Genomic DNA, 27,589 nt, shown 5'->3' with positions numbered 1-27,589 from the left:
GCTGTATTGTTCGTTAAAAAACAAATTCCCATAAACCAAAAACCCCTTTTCATGGGTGTGGCATTGTCACTTGAATAAGATTGGCTTTTCCTGAGATTCTGACCCTGTCTCATCAGGTTTAAACCATTCGGAAAGCAAACTATATCTTTTAAGTTACCAAAATAGCAGGTAGCTATCATCAATGGTTTTTTTTATTGGAGCAACTCTTTAAAATGAAAATAGAGAGACAGGCCAAAACACTTATCTGTCTGAGTCCACAGCAGCCAAATGTGAAAGCGAAAGTAAAACTCATAGTCACAGCTCAGCTCCACCCACGAAAATGACTGACGTCACGGTAGCATGGTGGTTAGCATCAATGCTTCACAGCTCCAGGGTCCCAGGTTCGATTCCCGGCTGGGTCACTGTCTATGTGGAGTCTGCACGTCCTCCCCGTGTGTGCATGGGTTTCCTCCGGGTGCTCCGGTTTCCTCCCACAGTCCAAAGATGTGCGGGTTAGGTGGATTGGCCATGATAAATTGCCCGTAGTGTAAGGTTAATGGGGGGATTGTTGGGTTACGGGTATACGGGTTACGTGGGTTTAAGTGGGGTGATCATTGCTCGGCACAACATCGAGGGCCGAAGGGCCTGTTCTGTGCTGTACTGTTCTATGTTCTATGTTCTATAAGACAAAACCTTTCTTAAAGGGACACTCACATGATAAGTACTAAAATGGCTATACGTGACGTAGATGTGGGAAATGCTGTTCCAATTAAACAACATCCATATAGATTTAACACTCAAAAATTGGCACCGGTTCAAAAAGAAATTGAAAGTATGCTTAAAAATGGCAAAATTGAAGTGGGCTGCAGCCAGTGGAGCTCACCCATAGCGATGGTACTGAAACCAGATGGTACCCAACGATTGTGTATGGACTATAGAAAGGTAGTGTACATTGACGATCTGTGATTTTTAGTCAGACGTGGAAAGAAGCATCTGATGGAGTTAATCGATCGACTTCAGGAGGTGGGTTTGGTGATGTACCTAACCAAAAGTGAGTTTGGAAAAACCCAAGTCGTGTTCCTTGGCCATACAATTGTTCATGGATAAATGGTCCCACGGGATGTGAAAACAAACGTTATTGAGAAGTTTCCAATACCCTCGACATGAAGGGAAATAATGAGATTTCTTGGCATGAGCAGTTTTTACTGTAAATTTGTGCCGAATCTTAGCAGCATGGTTGCTCCACGGATGGACTTGCTGAAGGGACGTAGCAAATTTCAGTGGACGGCGGAGTGTCAAAAGGCATTTGACGGCCTGAAGGCTGTGTTAACCACTGTTCCTGATGTGGGCGTAGTAGGTGCTGTGTTCTTGCAAGAAGACAACGAAATAATAGAGGAGCCTATTGGGTATTTTTCCAAAAGATTAAATGATCACCAGAGGAAGTATTCAACAATTATAAAGGAGACTTTGAGCTTGGTGCTCACTTTGCAACATTTTAACATTTATGTTACCAGCAATTCGTCTGAAACAATTATATATACTGATCGGAATCCATTGACATTTTGGAGAGATTCAGGAATAAATAAGCCAGACTGTTTTGATGGAGTTTATTATTACAGGCATTTCATTTAAAACGTATACATGTGGCAGGACGTGAAAATGTTTTAGTCAATGCTTTGTCTCGAATGTGATGAAGAGAAGCAGGTTCGATGGTGGAAAACAAAGAACTAAAAATGGACTATTATTGGAAATGTTTGCCTGTTTTAATGTTTTGAAATGTATGTGTACTGTTAAGTACAAGTGAAAAGGTGAAAAATGAAACCATATTTGAAGTTTTGTTTTTCTGCAGTAGTTTCTACAGCCCAGCTGAAGCCATGTGACAAGACAAAAACCTTTCTTAAAAGGACACTCACATGACACGGGCATGTTCGCGAGGCTTGGGCCTGTCAGCGAGATGTGCTTTTCTGTGACAGGCGTGTTATTGAGATGTGATTCCCAGTTTCGGGCGTGTTAGTGAGATGTGATTCTGATTGTCAGTGAGATCTGATTTTTAGTATTAAACGTGTTAGTGAGATGTGATTCATGGTGTTGGGTGCATGGGATATTCAGTATTAACTGTTTTTGTGTTAGTGAGATGTGATTCTCAGTGTCTGGCATGTTTGTGAGATGTGATTTTCCGTGTCGGTCATGTTAGAGAGATGTGATTCTCAGCGTCGGGCATGTTCGTGAGCCTTGGTTCTCCGTGTCAGGCATGTTAGTGAGATGTGATTCTCAGTGTCTGGCATGTTTATGAGGCTTGGTTCTCCGTGTTGGGCCTGTCAGCGAGATGTGCTTTTCCGTGACAGGCGTGTTATTGAGATGTTCTCCTTGTCTGGCATGTTAGTGAGATGTGATTCTCATTTTGGACTTGTCAGTGAGGTGTGATTTTCCATGTCGGACATTTTAGTGAGATATGATTCTCGGTGTCTGGCATGTCAGTGAGATCTGATTCTCAGTATTGCCCATGTTAGTGAGATGTGATTCTTAATGTTGGACATGTTAATGAGATATGATTCTATGTTTGGTGTGTAGGTTGAGATGTGGTTCTCGGTGTTGGGTGCATGGGATATTGTGCTATTATTCAGTATTAACTGTTTTTGTCTCCCTTTCAGGTGTTGCTCCTTTCAGTGGTGCTACCACTGGAACCGGGGGTCGTATCCGCGACATCCAGTGCACAGGGCGAGGGGCACATGCCATTGCTGGGACTGCAGGCTACTGCTTTGGTAATCTTCTTTGTCCAGGTACTCTATTTGACTTCATGTTTGAGTCCACTCTGTGTCTGTCACTATCTGTAAGCTGACCTCTTTGTGCCCCTAAGCATTAAATCCCTGCACCTCATTGTGTCAGCATTTTGATTGGTTTGCTCTCGCGTGCCAGTGTCGGCTTGGCTTAGTCCGACCACAGCAACTGTTTCCACCACAGATTCCCCAGTATCCAGTGATTCGTGTGATAAATTTATTCTATGTTTTTCAGGCTACCCACAACCCTGGGAAGATCAGACATTCATTTATCCTGGGAACTTTGCGAGGCCCCTTGAGGTGGCAATAGAGGCCAGTAATGGAGCTTCTGATTATGGGAACAAGTTTGGAGAGCCCGTCTTGGCAGGCAAGTCATTGCAGGCACCAAGAAGTCTGGGCATGGTGAATGGTAAATTCCTGGACCTATTAAGGTCTGGAAAAGGATTCATGCTGGGGCCTCTTGGATCTGGTCAGATTCTGGGAAGGAGTTAGTGCTGCAGCCTCCTGGGTCTGGTCAGGTTCTGGGAAGGAGTTGATGCTGGGGGCTCCTGAATCTGGTCAGGTTCTGGGAAGGGGTCAATGCTGGGGTCTCCTGGATCTGGCCAGGTTCTGGGAAGGGGTTAGTGCTGGGGCCTCCTGGATCTGGTCAGGTTCTGGGAAGGGTTTAATGCTGGGGCCTCCTGGATTGGGTCAGGATCTGGGACGGAGTTAGTGCTGGGGCTTCATGGATTTGGTCAGGATCTGGGAAGGAGCTAGTGCTGGGGCCTCCTGAATCTGGTCAGATTCTGGGAAGGAGTTGGTGCTGGGGCCTCCTGGATCTGGTCAGATTCTGGGATGGGGTCAATGCTGGGGCTTCGTGGATCTGCTCAGATTCTGGGAAGGGATCAATACTAGGGCCTCCGGGATCAGGCCAGGTTGTGGGAAGAGGTTAGAGTGGGGCCTCCTGGATTTGGTCATGTTCTGGAAAGGGGTTAATGCTGGGGCCTCTTGGATTTGGTCAAGTTCTGGGAAGGAGTTGGTACTGGGGCTTCCTGGATCTGGTCAAGTTCTGGGAAGGAGTTTGTGCTGGGGCCTCCTGGACCTGGTCAGGTTCTGGGAAGGAGTTGGTGCTGGGGCGTCCTGAATCTGGTCAGGTTGTGGGAAGGGGTCAATGCTGGCGCCTCTTGGATCTGCTCAGTTTTTGGAAACAAGTTAGTTCTGGGACCTGCATGATCTGGTCAGGTTCTGGGAAGGGGTTAATGCTGGGGCCTCCTGGATCGGGTCAGAATCTGGAATGGAGTTAGTGCTGGTGCCTCCTGGATTTCATCAGGATCTGGGAAGGAGCTAGTGCTGGGGCCTCTTTGATCTGGACATGTTCTGGGAAGAAATTAATGCTGGGGCCTCCTGAATCGGTTCAGGTTCTGGGAACGTGTTAGAGCTGGGGCCTCCTGGATTTGGTCAGGTTCTGGGAACGGGTTCGAGCTGAGGCCTCCTGGATCTGGTCAGGTTCTGGTAAGGGGTTGATGCTGGGGCCTCCTAGATTTGGTCAGGTTCTGGGAAGGAGTTAGTGCTGGGGCCTCCTGGATCTGTTCAAATCTCGTAGGTGCAGGTTTATGTGTCTTTGGATTTGACTGATGTCTTGTTTGACTTGAAGGATTTGCCCGTTCATTTGGGATGCTGCTCCCTGGTCAAGAGAGGAGAGAGTGGGTGAAACCAGTGATGTTCAGCGCTGGTATTGGAACCATTGAAGATCAGCATATCGACAAAGAGCAACCAAAACCAGGTGCATGCTGCTTTTGTTCATGGAGATATGGTATTTTGAGGACACTGGACAGCCAAGGGTTTTATGGTGCTGGGCTGGTGCATTTGTTGGGGACGGTGTAGAGAGAGCTTTACTCTGTATCTAACCCCGTGCTCTATCTTTGCTGGGATTGTTTTATGGTGACGGTGCAGAGGGAGCTTCACTCTGTATCTAACCCTATGCTGTACCTTGCCTGGGAGTGTTCAATGAGGACAATGTAGAGGGAGCTTTACGCTGTATCTAACACAGTGCTGTACCTGTCAATGGGTGTGTTCGATGAGGACAGTGTAGAGGGAGCTTTACTCTGTACATAACCCCTGATGTACCTGTCCTTGGATTGTTTAGACACAGACATATAGACATAGATTTGACAGTGCAGAAGGAGGCCCTTTGGGCCAGCGACCTCCACCCGAACCCATTAACCCCACCCAACCTTTTTAGACACTAAGGACAATTTAGCGTGGCCAATCCACCTAACCTGCACAGCTTTGGACTGTAGGAGGAAACCGGAGCACCCAGAGGAAACCCACGCAGACACAGGGAGAACATGCAGACTCCGCACAGACAGTGACCCAAGCCGGGGACAGTGTAGAGGGAGCTTTATTCTGTATCTAACACCCTTCTGTACCTGTCCTGGGACTGTTTGAAGGGACAGCTTTTGAAGGGTCCTTCCTGTTCATTCCGTTTGTTCCCTTATTTTCCCTTCCTTTCATTTTTACTGTTGCATTTTTGATTCACGGATGAATCATGGACATGTATCTTTAAAGCTTGTTTCTCTAATTCAAGCAGAGGATTTCATAGCAGGAGTGATCACTGTGATGGTTTTTACTGGCGATTGTCCATTGACAGAGGTGGGTTGAGTTTTAGTTTGATTGATTGACTGGTGGCCAATGGATTGTCCCAAAAGGTTGTGCTCTGCCCAGTAACTGGTGATGATTGGATATTATTCCACTGGAATTCCAGAGTCCCAAGGTTCCAGTGTAGTTTCAGCTTTGATTCTGGATATCTGATGAAAGGGTCCAACTAATTCTCTCCAAAAAGATCCAGTTAATTCTCTGCAGAAGGCGACAGTGGCATAGTGGTTAGCACAGGGGCAGCACCAGGGCCCCAGGTTCGATTCCCCGCTGGGTCACTGTCTGTGCGGAGTCTGCACGTTCTCCCCATGTCTGCGTGGGTTTCCTCCGGGTGCTCCGGCTTCCTCCCACAGTCCAAAGACGTGCAGGTTAGGTGATTGGCCATGATAAATTCCCTTAGTGACCAAAAAGAGGTTGGGAGGGGTTGTTGGGTTGTGGAGGTTACGGGTATAGCGTGGAAGTGAGAGCTTAAATGGGTCGGTGCAGACTCAATGGGCCGAATGGCCTCCTTCTCACTGTATGTTCTATGTCTATGTTCTGTGACATTTTTTACCTTTGGGCCAACGGCGAAGAAGCACTGAAACAACTGCACGATGACATCAATAAGTTCCATCCCACCATCAGACTCACCGTGGACTACCCTCCAAGATCGGTCGCATTTTTGGACACACTCATCTCCATCAAGGACGGCCACCTCAGCACTTCGCTTTACTGCAAGCCCTTGGATAACCTCACGATGCTCCACTTCTCCAGCTTCCCCCTAAACACATTAAAGAAGCCATCCCCTATGGACAAGCCCTCCGTATACACAGGATCTGCTCAGACGAGGAGGAGCGTAACAGACATCTACAGACGCTAAAAGATGCACTCGTACGAACGGGATATAGCGCTCGACTCATCGATCGACATTTCCAACGCGCCACAGCAAAAATGTACCCTTCGTCGTCCGGTACTTTCCCGGAGCAGAGAACTACGACATCTTCTTTGCAGCCTTCAACACATCATTGATGAAGACGAACGTCTTGCCAAGGTCATCCCCACACCCCCACTACTTGCCTTCAAACAACCGCGCAACCTCAAACAGACCATTGTTTGCAGCAAACTACCCAGCCTTCAGAACAGCGACCACGACACCACACAACCCTGCCATGGCAATCTCTGCAAGATGTGCCAGATCATCGACATGGGTACCACCAATACACGTCAGAACACTACCCACCAGGTACATGGTACATATTCCTGCGATTCAGCCAAGGTTGTCTACCTCATACGCTGCAGGAAAGGATGTCCCGAAGCGTGGTACATTGGTGAGACCATGCAGACGCTGCAAGAACGGATGAACGGACATCGTGTGACAATCGCCAGGCAGGAATCGAGTCAGCACGGATTTGTGAGCGGTAGGTCTTGCCTCACAAGGCTTATTGAATTCTTTGAGGAAGCACGTGGATGAAGGTAAAGCAGTGGATGTACTGTACATGGATTTTAGTAAGGCATTTGATAAGGTTCCCCATGCTAGGCTTATGCAGAAAGTAAGGAGGCATGGGATAGTGGGGAATTTGGCCAGTTGGATAACGAACTGGCTAACCAATAGAAGTCAGAGAGTGGTGGTGAATGGCAAATATTCAGCCTGGAGCCCAGTTACCAGTGGCGTACCGCAGGGATCAGTTCTGCGTCCTCTGCCGTTTGTGATTTTCACTAATGACTTGGATGAGGGAGTTGAAGGGTGGTTCAGTAAATTTGCAGACGATATGCAGATTGGTGGAGTTGTGGATGGTGAGGAGCGCTGTTCTCGGCTGCAAAGAGACATAGATAGGATGCAGAGCTGGGCTGAGAAGTGGCAGATGGAGTTTAACCCTGAAAAGTGTGAGGTTGTCCATTTTGGAAGGACAAATATGAATGCAGAATACAGGGTTGAAGGTAGGGTTCTTGGCAATGTGGAGGAGCAGAGAGATCTTGGGGTCTATGTTCATAGATCTTTGAAAGTTGCCACTCAAGTGGATAGAGCTGGGAAGAAGGCCTATGGTGTGCTAGCGTTCATTAGCAGAGGGATTGAATTTAAGAGCCGTGAGGTGATGATGCAGCTGTACAAAACCTTGATAAGGCCACATTTGGAGTACTGTGTACAGTTCTGGTCACCTCATTTTAGGAAGGATTTGGAAGCTTTGGAAAAGGTGCAAAGGAGATTTACCAGGTTGTTGCCTGGCATGGAGAGTAGGTCTTACGAGGAAAGGTTGAGGGTGCTAGGCCTTTTCTCATTAGAACATAGAACAGTACAGCACAGATCAGGCCCTTCGGCCCTCGATGTTGTGCCGAGCAATGATCACCCTACTTAAACCCACGTAACCTGTATACCCGTAACCCAACAATCCCCCCATTAACCTTACACTACGGGCAATTTAGCACGGCCAATCCACCTAACCTGCACATCTTTGGACTGTGAGAGGAAACCGGAGCACCTGGAGGAAACCCACGCACACACAGGGAGGACGTGCAGACTCCACACAGACAGTGACCCAGCTGGGAATCGAACCTGGGACCCTGGAGCTGTGAAGCATTGATGCTAACCACCATGCTACCGTGAGGCCCCCAGAATTAGAATGGAGAAGGATGAGGCGTGACTTGATAGAGGTTTACAAGGTGACCAGGGGAATAGAGTAGACAGTCAGAGACTTCCTCGGATGGAACAAACCATTACAAGGGGACATAAATTTAAAGTGAGTGGTGGAAGATATAGGGGGAAGTCAGAGGTAGGTTCTTTACCCAGAGAGTAGTGGGCATGAAATGCACTGCCTGTGGAAGTAGTTGAGTCGGAAACATTAGGGACCTTCAAGCGGCTATTGGATAGGTACATGGATTACGGTAGAATGCTGGGGTGTCGATTGATTTGTTCTTAATCTAGGACAAAAGTTCGGCACAACATCGTGGGCCGAAGGGCCTATTCTGTGCTGTATTTTCTATGTTCTATGTATGTTCCCTTCAAGTCGGGGAACACTTCAGCAGTCAAGGGCATTTAGCCTCTGATCTTTGGGTAAGCGTTCTCCAAGGCGACCATCAGGACGGTTGACAACGCAGAATCGCTGAGCAGAAACTTATCGCTAAGTTCCGCACATGGCTGCTGCCTCAACTGGGACCTTGGATTCATGTTGCATTACATTCACCCCCCACCGTCTGACCTGGGCTTGCAAAATCCTACCAATTGTCCTGGCTTGAGACAATTCACACATCTTTAACCTGTGATTAACCCACTCTCCAGTTGCTCCGTCTGGATCTGTAAAGACTTAATTACCTACAAAGACTCGCATTCAAAGCATCGTGTTGCATCAGTGACTTTGTCTATAAATATGTTTCTGGAACCCACCTCTTCATTCACCTGAGGAAGGAGCTGTACTCTGAAAGCTAGTGATTCGAAACAAACCTGTTTTACTTTAACCTGGTGTTGTAAGACTTCTTACTGTGCCCAATACATAGGACAGCAGGTACAGTGCGCAGCACTCAATACACAGGACAGCAGGGTCAGCATACTGGACCCAATAAACAGGACAGCAGAGACAGCCCAGAATACAAAATACACAGGAAAGTAGTGTCAACGCACAGCATCCAATGGGGACAGTGCACAGCACCCAATACACAGGACAGCCGGGACAATGCACTGGTCCCAATACGTAGGATAGCAGGTACAGCGCACTGCACCCAATACACAGGATAACAGGGACAGCGCAATGGTCCCAATACAGAGGACAGTGGGTTCAGTGCACAGCACCTAACACACAGGATAGTGGGGTCAGTACACAGCACCCAATACACTGAACAGTGGGAAAGCGCAATGGTCTCAATACTCAGGACAGCAGGGTCAGCGTACAGGGCCCAATATACAGGACAGCGGGATCAGCACACAGCACCCAATTGTCATGAGAGTGTCCCTTTAAGAAATGTTTTTGTCTTATCACATGGCTTCAGTGATCTCATTGTGTGGGTGGAGCAGGGCTGTGGCTCTGATTTTTTTGCTTTCGTTTTCACATTTGGCTGCTGGACTCGGACAGAGAAGTCTTGTCCTGTTTCTCTATCTGCATTTTAAAAGCTATTTCCAGACTGCTTGATAACTTGAAGAAAAATAATTGTTTTCTGGAAGAAATTCAAGCCTGCAGTTTGGAAAGGGCGCAAGAGCATCCAAACCAGGTCTTGAGTGCTGTTTGCTGGGCCACACCTTTCAAAAGGATTTTCTGGTTTATGGGATCTGGTTATTAAATTGGAACAGCTTAATTGAAATTTATTAAGGGCTATACAAGGAATACTGTAGCTGTGTGGGGTATTTATGTTGGCAGTTGATAAAAATGTTCACTGTGTGTTTATAAAAATGTTAACTAAATGTGTAGAATAAACTTTGTTTTTTGATTAAAAGTGCTTAAGGACTCTGTTGAATAACACCTGTAAGGCAGGCCCATGTGCTCATCGTAGCCAAAATAAATAAACAGTTGTAGGTTAGGTGAACTCCATGATATACTTTGGAGTTTTCTAAACCCTGGCCCATAACAAATTGGCGGCTCATGGGGTAAAAGTCTATCTCTCGTGATTGGGTTGGCTTAGTGAACTTAAAAGACAGTGAGGGGTGAGCATATTGCTGTTTGCTTTTCAGGTGGTGTATTCCAGTTTAGGTAGGGAGTGTGTTGCGGATAATGGCTCTTCAGAGGTCCAGACGTTTTTGGGGGTGGAGAAGGTCACATACAGAGACTAAAAAAAGGCATTTAGATTTGGCAAAAACATTGCAGTTAACATTACCTGATAAAATATGAAAAGAAGAGGTAATTGCAGCGGCAGCTGAGCATTTAAAATTGCCTAAGACACAGTCAGAATCACTGGAAATGGCAAGTATTCAAAGAACAAAGAAAAGTACAGCACAGGAACAGGCCCTTCGGCCCTCCAGGCCTGCGCCGATCATGCTGCCCGTCAAAACTAAAATCTTCTACACTTCCGGGGTCCGTATCCCTCTATTCCCATCCCATTTGTCAAGATGCCCCTTAAACGTCACTATCGTGCCTGCTTCCACCACCTCCGGCAGCGAGTTCCAGGCACCCATTACCCTCTGTGTAAAAAAACTTGCCTCGTACATCTCCTCTAAACCTTGCCCCTCGCACCTTAAACCTATGCCCCCTAGTAATTGACCCCTCTACCCTGGGGAAAAAGTCTCTGACTATCTACTCTGTCTATGCCCCTCATAATTTTGTAGACCTCTATCAGGTCGCCCCTCAACCTCCTTCCTTCCAGTGAGAACAATCTAAGCTTATTCAGACTCTCCTCATAGCTAATGCCCTCCATACCAGGCAGCATCCTGGTAAATCTCTTCTGCACTCTCTAAAGCCGCCACATCCTTCTGGTGACCAGAACTGAACACTATACTCCGAGTGTGGCCTAACTAAAGTTCTATACAGCTGCAACATGACTTGCCAATTTCTATACTCAATGCCCCGGTCAATGAACGCAAGTATTCTTGACTACCTTCTCCATCTCTGTTGCCCCTTTCAGTGATCTGTGGACCTGTACACCTAGATTTCTCTGATTGTCAATACTCTTGAGGGTTCTACCATTCACTGTATATTCCCACCTGTATTTGACTTTCCAAAATGCATTACCTCACATTTGTCCCGATTAAACTCCATCTGCCATCTCTCCGCCCAAGTCTCCAAAAGATCTAAATCCTGCTGTATCCTCTGACAGTCCTCACCGCTATCCGCAGTTCCACCAACCTTTGTGTCGTCCGCAAACTTACTAATCAGACTCGTTACATTTTCCTCCACATCATTTATATATACGACAAACAGCAAAGGTCCCAGCACTGATCCCTGCGGAACACCCACTAGTCACAGCCCTCCAATCAGAAAAGCACCCTTCCATTGCTACTCTCTGCCTTCTGTGACCTAGCCAGTTCTGTATCTATCTTGCCAGCTCACCTCTGATCTCGTGTGACTTCACATTTTGTACCAGTCTGCCATGAGGGACCTTGACAAAGGCCTTCCTGAAGTCCATTTTGACAACATCCACTGCCCTACCTGCATCAATCATCTTTGTGACCTCCTCGAAAAACTCTTGTCAAGTTAGTGAGAGACGACCTCCCCTTCACAAAACCGTGCTGCCTCTCGTTAATATGTCCACTTGCTTCCAAATGGGAGTCGATCCTATCTCGAAGAATTCTCTCCAGTAATTTCCCTACCACTGACGTAAGGCTTACCGACCTGTACTTCCCTGGATTATCCTTGCTACCCTTCTTAAACAAAGGAACAACATTGGCTATTCTCCAGTCCTCCGGGACATCACCTGAAGACAGGGAGGAGCCAAAGATTTTTGTCAAGGCCTCAGCAATTTCCTCTCTTGCCTCCTTCAGTATTCTGGGGTAGATCCCATCAGGCCCTGGGGACTTAAACAACTGTAATATTTTTCAAGACACCCAACACCTCGTCTTTTTGGATATCAATGTGACCCAGGCTATCTACACACCCTTCTCCGGACTCAACATCCACCAATTCCTTCTCTTTGGTGAATACTGATGCAAAGTATTCATTTAGTCCCTTGCCCATTTCCTCTGCTGCACACATAGATTCCCTCCCCTGTCCTTCAGTGGGCCAAACTTCTCCCTGGCTACCCTCTTGCTTTTTATGTACTTGTAAAAAAGGATTTTCCTTAACCCTATTTGCCAATGACTTTTCGTGACCCCTTCTAGCCCTCCTGACTCCTTGCTTAAGTTCCTTCCTACTTTCCTTATATTCCACACGTCTGTTCCCAGCCTTCTCACCCTGACAACTGCCTCATTTTTCTTTGTGACGAGGCCTACAATATCTCTTGTTATCCAAGGTTCTTGAAATTTGCCAGATTTATCCTTCTTCCTCACAGGAACATGCCGGTCCTGAATTCCTTTCAACCGACATTTGAAAGATTTACCCTCAAACATCCGCCCTCAAACTAGGTTCTTCAGTTCCCGTCTAATATTGTTATAATTAGCCTTCCCCCAATTTAGCACATTCACCCTCGGACCACTCTTACCCTTGTCTTTTTTTTAAACAAGCAATTCTATTGAGGTATTTTAGGCATATAGCAAAAGTGACATTGTACAGTACAAAAACAAGAAGTCAAGACACAAATTCAACATCGTGCAAACCGCGGCTCTGTTCACGCATGGACCTGCCTCAATATCCCCCTACTCTACTCGACTCTACCCTAGCCGATACAGTCGATACCCCCCGTCCATGTTCCCTGGAGGAAATCGGTGGTTGCCGCAGATTGGGGTCCACACCGATGCTCTTACCTCCCCTACATGCCTCCTCCACTGGCTCCAGATCCGAAGAGCCGCCACCACTATCGGGCTGGTGGAGTACCGTGCCGGCAGAAGCGGCAGAGGCACCGTGACCAGGGCTGCTAAGCTAGTGCCCCTGCAGGAAGCAGCCTCCATCCGCTCCCAAACCAACCCCGCACCCACCATCCATTTCCTTATCATCGCTATGTTGGCCGCCCAGTAATAGTTGCTGAAGTTCGGCAACGCCAGCCCCCCTTCTCCTCTGTTCCTTTCAAGCATCACCCGCGGGGACTTCCCAGCCCATACAAATCCCAGAATAATTTTATTCAGCCTCTTAAAGAAGGACCGTGGTATAAAGATGGGGAGACACTGAAAAACAAATAAGAACCGCGGGAGAATCGTCATGTTAACAGTCTGCACCCTCCCCGCCAATGACAGTGGGAGCGCATCCCACCTCTGGACCTCCTCCCTCCACCAGTCGGGACAAGTTGAGCTTATGCAACCTGCCCCAGTCCCGTGCCACCTGAATCCCCAAATACCGGAAACTCTCCCCAACTAGCCTGAACGGCAACCCCTTCAGCCGACTCTCCTGCCCCCTCGCCTGAATTACAAACATCTCGCTCTTCGCCATGTTCAGTTTGTATCCGGAGAACCGGCCAAATTTCCTCAGGGTTGCCATAATACCGTCCATCCCCACCATTGGGTCCGATACATATAACAGCAGATCATCCATGTATAACGAGATTCTATGTTCCACCCCCCCCCCGGACCAGCCCTTTCCAGCCTCTAGAAGCTCTCGGTGCAATTGCCAGCTATGGCCAGCGCAAACGGCAGTGGGGAGAGAGGGCAGCCCTGTCTTGTCCCACGGTGCAGTCTCAAGTACTCCAATGTCGTCCAGTTCGTCCTTACACTCGCCTCTGGGGCCTGATACAATAGCCTCACCCAGACGATGAACCCCGCCCCGAACCCGAACCGTCCAAGTACCTCCCACAGATAATCCCACTCTACCTTTTCAGCATCCATGCCTACCACTATCTCTACCACCCTACTCTCCGGGGGCATCATAATCACGCCGAGCAGCCGCCTTATGTTGGCCACCAGCTGTCTCCCCTTTACAAACCCGGTTTGGTCCTCCACAATGACATCCGGTACACAGTCCTCAATCCTGGTCACCAAAATCTTGGCCAGTAACTTGGTGTCTACGTTGATCAAAGAGATTAGCCTGTATGACCCACAGGCCTCCAGGTCCTTATCCCGTTTCAGAATGAGCGAGATGGTGGCCTGCGACATCGTCAGGGGTAAGCTCCCTCTGCCTGTTGCCTCGTTAAAGACCCTGACCAGCACCGGCCCCACTATCCCGGCAAATTTTTTGTGGAACTCCACCGGATACCCGTCCGGCCCCGGGGCTTTGCCCCACTGCATGACCTTCAGGCCCCCCCTTCGATCCTGACCAGGGCTCCAGTCCGTCCACCAACCCCCTCCCCATTCTTGGGAAGGTCAGTCCGTCCAGGAATTACCTCATGTCCCCCGGGGCGTTCCGAACTGTACAGCTTCCTATAAAAGTCCCTAAAGACCTTGTTCAGCCCTGCCAGGTCACCCATTAGACCCTCCCCGTCCACTGCCCTCCCTATTTCCCTAGCCGCTTCCCTCTTCTTTAATTGCTGCACAAGCATTCTACTGGTCTTCTCCCCATGCTCATAAATCGTCCCTTTTACCTTTCTAAGCTGCTCTACAGCCTTGCCTGGAGTCAGCACCCCAAATTCGGCCTGCAGCCTCTGTCGTTTCATTTCCTGAGTAACTCTGGCCTCGGGGTTTCCGCGTAACTCCTGTTCGTCCGTAGAATTTCCTTAATCAGTCGGTCCGTCTCTGCCCTATGTTTCCTGTCCCTGTGCGCCCGGACTGAAATCAGCTCCCCTCTCACCACTGCCTTCAGTGCCTCCCAGAGCACCGCTGCCGAGACTTCTCCAGTATCGTTCACCTGCAGGTAATTCTGCTTGCATTTCCTCAGCCTCTCACACACCGCCTCGTCCGCGAGTAGTCCAACTGCCAGCCTCCATGGTGGGCGCTGAAAGCTGTCCTTTCAAAACTGCAGGTCTTACCAGTGCGGAGCAATTGCCGAATTCTGCTCCCACCATTCCGGCCAGCAGGTCCCTACTGACAACAAAGTAGTCAATTCGGGAATACACCTTGTGGATGTGGGAGTAGTACGAGAACTCCCTCGCCGTCGGCCGGCTAAATCTCCACGGATCTGCTCCCCCCATTTGCTCCATGAGCCTTATCAGTTCCTTTGCCATCGGTGGAAACCTGCCCGTTCTTGAGCATGACCGGTCCAGACTCGGGTCCAGGACTGTATTAAAGTCCCCGCCCATGATCAACCTACGCGAGTCGAAGTCGGGGATCTTCCCTAGCATCCTCCTAATAAAATCCACATTGTCCCAATTAGGGGCATGCACACTGACCAGGACTATCTCACCCCTTCGAGCTTACCCCTCACCATAACGAACCTACCACCCCCATCCACAACTGTGCCCTCCGCCTCAAATTGTACCCTTTTATTAATCAGGATCGCAACCCCCCTCGTCTTAGAATCAAGCCCCGAATGGAAGACCTGACTGACCCAGCCCTTCCTTAACCTAACCTGGTCTGCCACTTTCAGGTGCGTCTCCTGCAGCATGACTATGTCCGCCTTCAGACTATGTCAGCCCTATTTAAGCAAACACTCTATACAAGTCGCAAACAACCCCCACAATAGCACAATTCAAGTTAAACAGGAAAAAAAAGATAAGAAATAACAGGCCCTCTTCAGTCCTTCCCATACAGACACAAAAAAGATTGCACAAAGTTCCCCATAAGCATACATTTTAACCCAACTCTTTTAACTGTTTTCTTTATTAATGTCCCCCCAGCCAAACTCCAACTAATCAAAGAGCCCAAAATGGAAACATTCAGGTAAACCACGCAAAAAGCACGCAAAAAAAAAAAAGAAGATACATCCCTACCACATTCCAACCCCCAACAAGGTCGAAAAAGGAAACGACAAAAACGGAGCCAAACATGCAGGCGCTTTTCAAAACGGGAGAGACACCACATATACTTAAAAGCTCTAACATGAGTCCAAACGTCCTCAGCTCAGGGCCAGCCCTTGCTTCTTAATGAAGTCCATCACCTCTTCGGGTTCCTCGAAATAGTGGTGCTGACCCTTATATGTAACTCACAGCCGCGCTGGAAAAAGCAGCCCGAATTTCACCTTATTTTTATACATAGAACATAGAACATAGAACAGTACAGCACAGAACAGGCCCTTCGGCCCTCAATGTTGTGCCGAGCCATGATCACCCTACTCAAACCCACGTATACACCCTATACGCGTAACCCAACAACCCCCCCCCCCCCTAACCTTACTTTTATTAGGACACTACGGGCAATTTAGCATGGCCAATCCACCTAACCCGCACATCTTTGGACTGTGGGAGGAAACCGGAGCACCCGGAGGAAACCCACGCACACAGGGGGAGGACGTGCAGACTCCACACAGACAGTGACCCAGCCGGGAATCGAACCGGGGACCCTGGAGCTGTGAAGCATTTATGCTAACCACCATGCTACCCTGCTGCCCCCTGAGATACAGTATCTCCTTCACCTGCCTGTAGCCTCTCCTCCTCCTGGCCACCTCAGCGCTCAAATCCTAGTACACACGGAGGGTGGTATTGTCCCAAATACAGCTTTGTGTGCTCTTTGCCCATTGCAGCACCCGTTCCTTGTCCAGGTACCTGTGAAAGCATACCACCATCGCTTGTGGGGGACCCCCTCGTCGAGGCTGCCTCACCTGCACTCTGTGTGCCCTGTCCATCACTGGCGGGCGTGGGAACACTTCGTTCCCCAGCAACTTCTGGAACATACCCTCCACATATGCGGCAGCGTCTAGCCCCTCTGCCCCCTCCGGGTGGCCCACAATTCTCACATTCTGCCAGCGAGATCTGTTGTCCAGGTCCTCCAGGCTTTCCAGAAACACTTTTTGCTGGTTCCTCAGCCTCCGAATCTCCACATCCGCCACCGTTTGAAAGTCAGCCTGCTCCTCCACTGACTTCTCCAACTGCTGGAGCTTCTCAGCCTGATCATCCAGCTTTTTCCCATCTGGTCAATCGACTTCTGTAACGGCTCCAAGTTGTCACGCTTGAGAGCTAAAAAGCCCTCCTTCATTGTCTGCAGCAGCTGCTCCATTGTGGGATGGGCTGTCGGTTCCTTGCTCTGAACACCAGCCATGCTGGTCTCTCTCACAGCCTCCACTGTGCCCTTACTCGACCACTTCTTCTGCTGTTTACGGTCCCTCTGGCTTCTTAGGTCCATACAATTCTGTATGGGTCCTGTGCCTGAGTATTATTGCTTTCCAGTTTCCCGCTCAAAAGCGCAAAGAAGTCAGGGGAAAAGGTCCAAAAGTCCGACCGAAGCGTGAGCCACCAAATGTGCGACCTACTCCCTCATAGCCGCCACCGGAAGTTCACTCTTATCCTCGTCCACCAACACTTTAAAACTTACTGAATTGTGATCACTGTTCCCGAAATGATCCCATACTAAAACTTCCACCACCTGGCTGGGCTCATTCCCCAATACCAGGTCCAATACAGCCCCTTCCCTAGTTGGACTGTCTACATATTGTTTTAAGAAGCCCTCCTGGATGCTCCTTACAAACTCTGCCCCATCCAGGCCCCTAGCACTAAGTGAGTCCCAGTCAATATTGGGGAAGTTAAAGTCTCCCATCGCAACAACCCTGTTGCTTTTACTCCTTTCCAAAATCTGTCTACCTGTCTGCTCCTCTATCTCCCGCTGGCTGTTGGGAGGCTTGTAGTAAACCCCCAACATTGTGACCATACCATTCTTATTCCTGATTTCTCCCCATATAGCCTCGCTGCCCTCAGGTGTCCTCCCGCAGTACAACTGTGATATTCTCCCTAACCAGTAGCGCAACTCCTCCGCCCCTTTTACACCCCCCTGTATCCCGCCTGAAACATCTAAATCCTGGAACGTTTAACTGCCAATCCTGTCCTTCCCTCAACCAGGTCTCTGTGATGGCAACAACATCATAGTTCCAAGTACTAATCCAAGCTCGAAGTTCATCTGCCTTACCTGTTATACTTCTTGCATTAAAACATATGCGCCTCTGGCCACCAGTCCCGTTGTTTTCAGCAATATCTCCCTGTCTGCTCTTCCTCAGAGCCATACTGGCCCTATTTCCTAGTTCTCCCTCAATTTTTTCACCTTCTGACCTACTGCTCCGTTACCCACTCCCCTGCCATACTAGTTTAATTAATTACAGATGAACATGAAAAAGAAGTAAAGCGGCTTGAATACGAAATGAGGGTAAAAGAGAGAGAAAGGGAGGTACAGTTCAGGGAAAACAAAAAGGTGAGAGGAAAAAGAAAAGGAGAGAGAAGAAAGGGAAAAAGAGGGAGACTTGAAATTTCAGAAAATAGCCATGAAACCTGACAGCCAGTTAAAATTGGAGGACGTAAAGAGAAATGTACAGTTTAAGAATAGTGAGAGAGATTGTCATAGTCGAAGGCTTGGTAGGGATCTATTTAAATATGACCAAGCATTGCCAAGGTTTGATGAGAAGGAGGTAGAAACCTTTTTCATTTCATTCGAGAAGGTAGGTAAATAAATGAAATGGCCACAGGACATGTGGGTATTCCTGATTCAAACAAAGCTGATAGGTAGGGCTAGTGAAGTGTTTACATCACTACCAGAGGAGGTATCTGGGACGTATGACGAGGTGAAAAAATCCATAGAACATAGAACATAGAACAGTACAGCACAGAACAGGCCCTTCGGCCCTCAATGTTGTGCCGAGCCATGATCACCCTACTCAAACCCACGTATCCACCCTATACCCGTAACCCAACAACCCCCCCCTTAACCTTACTTTTATTAGGACACTATGGGCAATTTAGCATGGCCAATCCACCTAACCCGCACATCTTTGGACTGTGGGAGGAAACCGGAGCACCCGGAGGAAACCCACGCACACAGGGGGAGGACGTGCAGACTCCACACAGACAGTGACCCAGCCGGGAATCGAACCTGGGACCCTGGAGCTGTGAAGCATTTATGCTAACCACCATGCTACCCTGCTGCCCCTTAGGTGCATATGAACTAGTGCCTGAAGCCTGCAGACAAAGGTTTAGAAATTTGAGGAAAGAACCTGGTCAAACATACATGGAGTTTAAAAGGATCAAACCGAGTAATTTCGATAGGTGGATAAGGGCTTTAAAAATAGACCAAACGTATGAAGCTCTCAAAGAAATGATCATTCTGGAGGCGCTTAAAAATTCAATTCCTAATGTAGTGAGAACTCATGTGGAAGAGCCGAGATGGCAGATGATTATGAATTAGACCTATGAGGAAACCCACGCAAACAGTAACCCGAGGCCGGAATTGAACCTGGTTCCCTGGAGCTGTGAGGCAGCAGTGAACATAGAACATAGAACACACAGTGCAGAAGGAGGCCACTCGGCCGATTGAATCTGCACTGACCCACTTAAGCCCCCACCTCCACAACCCAATAACCCGTCATAACATTTTTTGGTCACAAAGGGCAATTTATCAAGGCCAATCGACCTAATCTGCACGTCTTTGGACTGTGGGAGGAAACCGGAGCACCCGGAGGAAACCCACACAGACACCGGGAGAACATGCAAACTCCGCACAGACAGTGACCCAGTGGGGAATCGAACCTGGGACTTGGCGCTGTGAAGCCACAGTGCTATCCACTTGTGCTACTGTGCTGCCATCCATGTATCTGGTGTATAACGGCAGTTGAAGGTCCTGTGCGGTGAGGAGGTCTTGTTCAAACTTGTGCATGAAGATGTTGGCATATTGAGCAGTGAATTTGGTCACCGTGGCTGTTCCGTGTGTCTGCATGAAGAACTTGTTGTCCAAGGTGAAGACGTTGTGATCCAGAATGAAGCTGAAGAGTTGCAGAATTGAGTCTGGAGATTGGCAGTTGTCGGGTTGGATGCTGAGGACGCGTGACAACGCAGAATCACTGAGCAGATACTTACAGCCATGTTCTGCACGCATGAGTACGGCCTCAACCGGGATCTTGGATTTATGTCACATTACATTCACCCCCCACCATCTGGCCTGGGTTTGCGAAATCCTACCAACTGCCCTACCAACTGACTTAGCTCCAGGAGAATCAGGGGGCAGAGGTCAGTGCAGTGGCCACCACTAAGGAGAATGTTCTGGGGAAACTGAAAGGTCTGAAGGTGGCTTTGTCACCTGGACCGGATGGACTACACCCCAGGATCCTAAAAGAGATAGCTGAGGAAATTGTAGATGCATTGGTGGTGATCTTTCAGGAATCATTGGAGGCAACAAAGGTCCCAGAGAACTGTGAAGTGGCTAATGTAACACTACTGTTTAAGAAGGGAGGTGGTAGAAGACGGGAAATTATAGGCCGGTTAGCCTGACTTTGGTCATTGGTAAGATTTTAGAGTCTGTTATGAAAGATGAGATCGCGGAGTACTTGGAAGTGCATGGTAAAATAGGACTGAGTCAGCACGGCTTTGTCAAAGGGAGTCATGTCTGACAAATCTGGGGCGGGATTCTCCCCTACCCAGCCTGGGGGGGGGGGGGGGGTCCCGGCGTAGGGGAGTGGCGCCAACCACTCCGGGGTCGGGCCTCCCCAAAGGTGAGGAATGTGCCGCACCTTTGGGAGCTAGCCCCGCGCCGGAGCGGTTGGCACCAGAAGACTGGCGCAAAAAACCGGCGGCAGCGGGTCTGGCCGAAAGGCTTTCGCCGGTTGGCGCATGCGCTGGTGGTGAGGTCAGCGGCCGCTGACGTCACCACCGGCGCATGCGCAATGTGGGTTTCTCTTCCGCTTCCGCCATGGCGGAGGCCATGGCCATGGCGGAGGGGAAAGAGTGCACCCAGGGCACTGGCCCGGAGTCTGAGCGGGGGCCCCGATCGCGGGCCTGGCCACCGTGGAGGCACCCCCCGGGGTCCGATCGCCCCGCGCCTCCCCCAGGACCCCGGGGGCCCGGTCTTGCCGCCGATCCCGCCGCCACCAGAGGTGGTTCAAACCTCGGCGGCGGGAGAGGCCTCCCAGCGGCGGGACTTCTGCCCATCCGGGCCGGAGAATCGCCGCAGGGGTCTGGCCGATCGGAGTGGCGTGAATCCCGCCGCCGCCACTTCCCGGGTGGCAGAGAATCTCTGCCACGGTGGGGGTGGGATTTTTGGCGGCCCCAGGCAATTCTCCGACCCTGCTGGGGATCGGAGAATTTCGCCCCTGTTAAGAGTTCTTTGAGGAGGTAACAAGGAAGTTGGACAAAGGAGAACCAGTGGACATGATTTATTTAGATTTCCAAAAGGCCTTTGGCAAGGAGACTGTTAAATAAGTTAAGAGCCCATGGTGTTAAGGGTAAGATCCTGGCATGGATAGATTGGCTGACTGGCAGAAGCCAGAGAGTGAGGATAAAGGGGTCTTTTTCAGGATGGCAGCCGGTGACTAATGGTGTGCCTCAGGGGTCTGTGCTGGGACCACAACTTTTCACAATATACATTAATGATCTGGAAGAAGGAATGAAGGCACTGCTGCTAAGTTTGCAGACGATACAAAGATCTGTAGAGGGACAGGTAGAATTGAGGAAGCAAGAGGGCTGCAGAAGGATTTGGACAAGCTAGGAGAGTGGGCAGTGAAGTGGCAAATGAAATACAATGTGGAAAAGTGTGAGGTTATGCACTTTGGAAGGGGGAATTTAGGCATAGACTATTTTCTAAATTGGGAAAATGCTTCGGAAATCAGAAGCACAAGGGGACTTGGGAGTCCTTGTTCATGATTCTCTTCAGGTTAACGTGCAGGTTCAGTTGGCAGTTAAGAAGGCAAATGCAATGTTAGCATTCATGTCAAGAGGGCTAGAAGACAAGGCCAGGGATGTACTTCTGAGGCTGTATAAGGCTATGGTCAGACCCCATTTGTCATATTGTGACCGGATTTGGGTCCCGTATCTAAAGAAGGATATTCCAGCCTTGGAAAGGGTTCAGCGAAGGTTCACAAGAATAATCCCTGGAATGAAGAACTTGTCGTATGCGGTTTCCCTGGGTTTCTGTGGCTATGACTCATCTTTCATTCTCACTCCACAGTATAAATATTTCCCACTTTCTCTGTCTGTTAGCTTTGACAAAGAGTCATCGGACTCAAAACGTTAGGTCTTTTCTCTCCCTACAGATGCTGCCAGACTTGCTGAGATTTTCCAGCATTTTCTCTTTCGTTTCAGATTCCAGCATCAGTAATTTGCTTTTATTTTGTCGTATGAGGAACGGTTGAGGACTCTGGGTTTGTACTCGTTGGAGTTTAGAAGGATGAGGGGGGATCTTATTGAAACTTATAAGATACTGCGAGGCCTGGATAGAGTGGACGTGGAGAGGATGTTTCCACTTGTCGGAAAAACTGGATCCAGAGGACACCATCTCAGACCAAAGGGACGACCCTTTAAAACAGAAATGAGAAGGAATTTCTTCAGCCTGAGGGTGGTGAATCTGTGGAACTCTTTGCCGCAGAAGGTTGTGGAGGCTAAATCACTGAGTGTCTTTATGACAGAGATAGATAGGTTCATGATTAATAATGGAATCAGGAGTTATGGGGAGAAGGCAGGAGAATGGAGATGAGAAAATATCAGCCATGATTGAATGGCGGAGCAGACTCTGGGCCGAGTGGCCTAATTCTCCTATATCTTATTATCTTATAGCTTGAGACGATTCATACCTCTCTAACTTGTGATTAACCCTCTCTCCAGTTGCTCCGTCTGGACCTGTAAAGACTTAATTACCTGCAAAGACTCGTATTCAAAGCATCGTCTTGCTTCGTTGACTTGGTCTATATGTATGTTTCTGGAACCCATCTCTTCATTCACCTGAGGAAGGAGCTGTTCTCCAAAAGCTAGTGATTCGAAACAAATCTGTTTTAATTTAACCTGGTGTTGTAAGACTTCTTACTGTGCTCACCCCAGTCCAACGCGAGCATCTCCACACGATGTATTGGGACCAGTGCACTGTCCCCGCTGTCTTGTGTATTGGGTGCTGTGCGCTGACCCTGCTGTCCTGTGTATTAGGACGTGTGTGCTAATGCCGCTGTCCTGTGTATTGGGTGCTGTGCTCTGACCCTGCTGTCCTGTGTATAAGGACCAGTGTGCTGACCCTACTATCCTATGTATTGGGTGGTGTGCGCTGATCCCGCATTCCTGTGTATTGGGTTCTGTGCGCTCATCCTGCTCTGTTGCGTATTGGAATCAGCGCGCTCACCCTGCTGTCTTGCGTACTGGAATTACTGTGCTGACCCTGCTGTCCCGTGTATTGGGTGCTGTGCGCGGACCCCACTGTCCTGTGTATTGTGTTATGGGTCAGGGCTTAGAAACTCCAAAGTGTATTAAGCAGTTCACCTGACCTACAACCTTTATGTTGAATTTGGCTAGGATGAGCACAAAAATCTTTGCCTCAGGTGTGATTCATCACACTCCCTAAGCACTTTAATCAAAACAAGGTTTATTCCAAGAATATCATTAACATCTATACATATATATATATATATATAAAAACATAGCAAGAATTATTAACAATTACAAACATAAAGACTCCATACATCTACAGTAAACTATGTCTGACACTTAATGAATTTCTCCTTAACTGTTCCAATTCAATAACAAAATCCAATAAATCAAACGCACATTGTATTCTCACTTGTCACTTGAATGGGGCTGGTCCTTTCCCTAAGTTTCTGATCCAGTCTTGACAGCAGATTCAAACTCCTTCCAGAAATATAGGCTTTTAAAAATGAAAATAGGGAAAGACAGGGAAAAAACACTTGTTTCTTCCTCTGCAGTTCAAAACAGTCCAAAATGAAACTGAAACCCAAACACCTCACAGCCACAGCCCAGCTCCAGCCATAAAATGACATCACTGAAGCCATGTGATCAAACAATAACCTTTCTTAAAGGGACAGTCACACAACATCTCCCCCAAGGAAAAAAAAATAAACCATCAACTTCGAAGATGGTTTCATTTTTCACCTTTTCACATGCCCATTCGTAACACTTAAATAAACGTACATACATTTTAAAACATCAAAACAGACCAACATTTACAATAATACAGTCGATTTTAGTTCTTTATCTTCCACCATCGAACCTGCTTCTTTTCATCACATTCGTGACAAAGCATTGGCTATCACGTTTTCTCGTCCTGCCACATATATAAGTTTTAAATTAAATGGCTGTACAATAAACACCATCAAAAAGTTTGGCATTTTTATTCTTGAATTTCTCCAAAAACTTCAATGGATTATGATCAGTATATATAATTGAGATGAATTGCTGGTGACAAATGATAAAATGTTGCAAAGCCAGCACCAAGCTCAAAATCTCCTTTTCAATTGTTGAATACTTCCTCTGGTGAGCATTTAATTTTTTGGAACCCAATAGGCCGCTACATTCCTTCATCGTCTTCTTGCAAGAGCACAGTACCTACGCCCACATCACTCGCACCGATAGCCACCGTGAATGGTTTTGTGTAATTTGCAGGGCCAACACAGGAGCAGTGGTTAACACGGCCTTTAGGCCGTCAAATGCCTGTTGACACTCTGCCTTCCACTGAAATTTGATATGCTTCTTCAGCAAGTCCGTCAGTGGAGCAACCACACCGCTAAAACACGGCACAAATTTACCGTAAAAACTGCTCATGCCAAGAAATCTCATTATTTTCCTTCATGTCGAGGGTATTGGAAACTGCCCAATAACTTTTGTTTTCACATCCCATGGGACCATTTGTCCATGTCCAATTGTATGGCCAAGGACTTGAGCTTTTCCAAATTCACTTTTGGCTAGGTTTACCACAAAACCCGCCTCCTGAAGTCGATCTAATAACTCCATCACATGCTTCATGTTCTTTCCATGTCTGACTAAAAATCACTAGATCGTCTATGTACACCGCACAATTGGGTAATCCTGAATCGACCTTGTTAGTTAACTGTTGAAATGTGGCTGGGGCGTTTTCATGCCAAATGGCATAACTTTGAATTGGTATATAGCATTTGGAGTCGCAAAAGCTGAAATTTCCTCCGCCCTCTCGGATGAAGGTACCTGCCAGTAACCTTTTAGTAAATCCAATTTGGAATGCAATCCTCCAAACGTGGGACAGGATAAAAGTCTGTTCTTGTGACGGCATTAATCTTTCTATAATACACACACAATCGTTGAGTATTGTCCGGTTTTGGTACCATCACTATGGGTGAGCTTCACTCTCTGCAACCCACTTCAATTATGCCATTTCTAAGCATACTTTCAATCTCTTTTTGAACCTGTGCTAGTTTTAGAGGGTTAAGTCGAAATTGATGTTGTTTAATTGGAACAGCATTTCCCACATCTACATCATGTATAATCATTTTAGTACTTCCCAACTTATTTCCGCAAACTCTTTCAGGTCAGTTTGCTTTTCCTCAGGAAGGTAACTCAATAATTTATCTCAATGTTTAAGAACATCCTCATTATCTAATTTAATATACAGGGGCAGCACGGTAGCATTGTGGATAGCACAATCGCTTCACAGCTCCAGGGTCCCAGGTTCGATTCCTACTTGGGTCACTGTCTGTGCGGAGTCTGCACATCCTCCCCGTGTGTGCGTGGGTTTCCTCCGGGTGCTCCGGTTTCCTCCCACAGTCCAAAGATGTGCAGGTTAGGTGGATTGGCCATGATAAATTGCCCTTAGTGTCCAAAATTGCCCTTAGTGTTGGGTGGGGTTACTGGGTTATGGGATAGGGTGGAGATGTTGACCTTGGGTAGGGTGCTCTTTCCAAGAGCCGGTGCAGACTCGATGGGCCGAATGGCCTCCTTCTGCACTGTAAATTCTATGATAAATTCTATGAATGTCAAATTCAGAGTCATCTGGATTTTGGTGTTCACTTTGAGTTAGAATCACTAAAACCTCCTTTTGCTGTCCTTTTCAAAATACCCTTTAAGCAGACTCACATCACACATTCGGTGAGTTTTCCTTCTATCTGCTGTTCTTGCCAAATAAGTCACCTCACTCAATTGGCTTTCAGTCTGATCTGGTCCACAAAACCTTGTTTTTAAAGGTTCACCTACCATTGGTAACAATACTAAAACTTTATCTCCACTGGCAAAACTATGAACTTTTGCTTTCTTGTCTGTCTTGTTTCAGAACATGCTGTGCAACTTTTAAATGTTGTCTAGCCAATTCACCTGCCCTATTTAACCGTTCTCTAAAATTTGACACGTAATCCAAGAATGTAGTTTCAGATTTCTCACTCACCAATTTATACTTAATCATTTTAAGTGGTCTACTTACCTCATGGCCAAAAATTACTTCGAAAGGACTGAATGTGGTTGACTCGTTAGATACATCCCTAATTGCAAACAGTATAAATGGAATTCCATTATCCCAATCCTCTGGATAATCTTGACAATAAACCCTCAACATTGTCTTTAACGTCTGATGCCACCGTTCTAATGCTCCCTGCGATTCTGGATAGTACGCAGTTGATTTAAATTGTTTTACTCCGAAGCTATCCATAATCTCCTTGAATAACCTTTGAGGTAAAATTTGATCCTTGATCCGATTGTATTTCTGTGGGTAATCTATATCCAGTAAAAGAAAGCTGTCCTGTGTAATAGGTAGCATGCGCTGACCCTGATGTTCTGTGTCTTGGGTGCTGTGTGCTCACCCTGCTGTCCGGTGTATTATTGGAATCAGTACCCTGACCCTGCTGTCCTGTGTATTGGGCGCTGTGCGCTGACCCTGATGTCTTGTGTATGAGGACCAGTGTGCTGACCCCACTGTCCTATGTATTGGGTGATGTGCGCTGACTCTGCTGTCCTGTGTATTGGGTGCTGTGCGCTGATCCCACTGTCATGTGTATTGGGTGCTGTGCTCTGACCCTGATGTCTTATGTATGAGGACCAGTGTGCTGACCCCACTGTCCTATGTATTGGGTGCAGTGTGCTGACCCGGTTGTCCTGTGTATAAGGTACTGTGCGCTGGCCTCACTGTTCTGTGTAGTCCCGAAATACGTGCTTATTAGGTGAATTGGACATTCTGAATTCTCCCTCTGTACCTGAACAGGTGCCGGATTGTGACGACTAGGGGATTTTCACAGTAACTTAATCGCAGTGTTAATGTAAGCCTCCTTGTGACACTAATAAAGATTATTATTATTGGGTGCGGTACGCTGACCCCACTGTCCTGTGTATTTTGATCTTCTGTATTGACATCTGCCTTGCCTAGTATCTTGTGCATTTTGACTTCCTTTGCTGACCCGTGCTCTGATTACAGAAATGGAGGTGGTGAAGATTGGAGGCCCGGTCTATCGAATTGGAGTGGGAGGAGGGGCTGCCTCCTCAATTCAGGTAAGAGTCTGTGCGATGTATTACCTTTGCTGTCTCTGCTCGCCCCCCCCACTGCCGCTCACTGAGCCAAAGTATGTATGGAGAGGTAACCTCTGTACCTCTGGTAATTACTTACACTTTGTCTGTTTCCTCCTCTGACCACCCAGGTGCAGGGCGACAATACAGAGGAGCTGGATTTCGGAGCTGTGCAGCGAGGTGATGCTGAGATGGAACAGAAAATGAACCGAGTTCTGCGAGCCTGCATCGAGTGCGAGCACTACAACCCTATCTGTAGCATTCATGACCAGGGAGCTGGAGGCAATGGTGCGTAGTAGACAACTTGAGTCTGGGGCTGACTGTAATCACCAAATACACATTGGGACAAAAATCAAAAATGCTGGAAAGCTGGTGTTGGAAATGGGATAGGTGGAAGACATCATACCTTGTGATATTGGGTGAAGTTTGTATTCTTTCGGGATTATGTCCAGTGAGAGTAAACGAGAAAGAGTATGGAACCATTAGGA

General features: G+C 47.8%; 1 protein-coding gene across 1 annotated transcript in view; it reads left to right on the top strand.

Annotated features, from left to right (window-relative positions):
- Window positions 1-27,589, top strand: part of pfas (phosphoribosylformylglycinamidine synthase) — a 308,371-nt gene that overhangs the window by 156,129 nt on the left and 124,653 nt on the right. The window contains exons 8-12 of the mRNA XM_038812199.1: window positions 2,631-2,759; window positions 2,992-3,123; window positions 4,390-4,518; window positions 27,013-27,086; window positions 27,233-27,389. Of these exons, the coding sequence (XP_038668127.1) occupies window positions 2,631-2,759; window positions 2,992-3,123; window positions 4,390-4,518; window positions 27,013-27,086; window positions 27,233-27,389 (621 nt within the window). The remainder of the gene's footprint in view (window positions 1-2,630; window positions 2,760-2,991; window positions 3,124-4,389; window positions 4,519-27,012; window positions 27,087-27,232; window positions 27,390-27,589) is intronic.

The sequence above is a fragment of the Scyliorhinus canicula genome, chromosome 11 (assembly GCF_902713615.1).
Source record: "Scyliorhinus canicula chromosome 11, sScyCan1.1, whole genome shotgun sequence".
Classification (NCBI taxonomy): Eukaryota; Metazoa; Chordata; class Chondrichthyes; order Carcharhiniformes; family Scyliorhinidae; genus Scyliorhinus; species Scyliorhinus canicula.
This window is presented reverse-complemented; position numbering and strand designations above follow the sequence as displayed.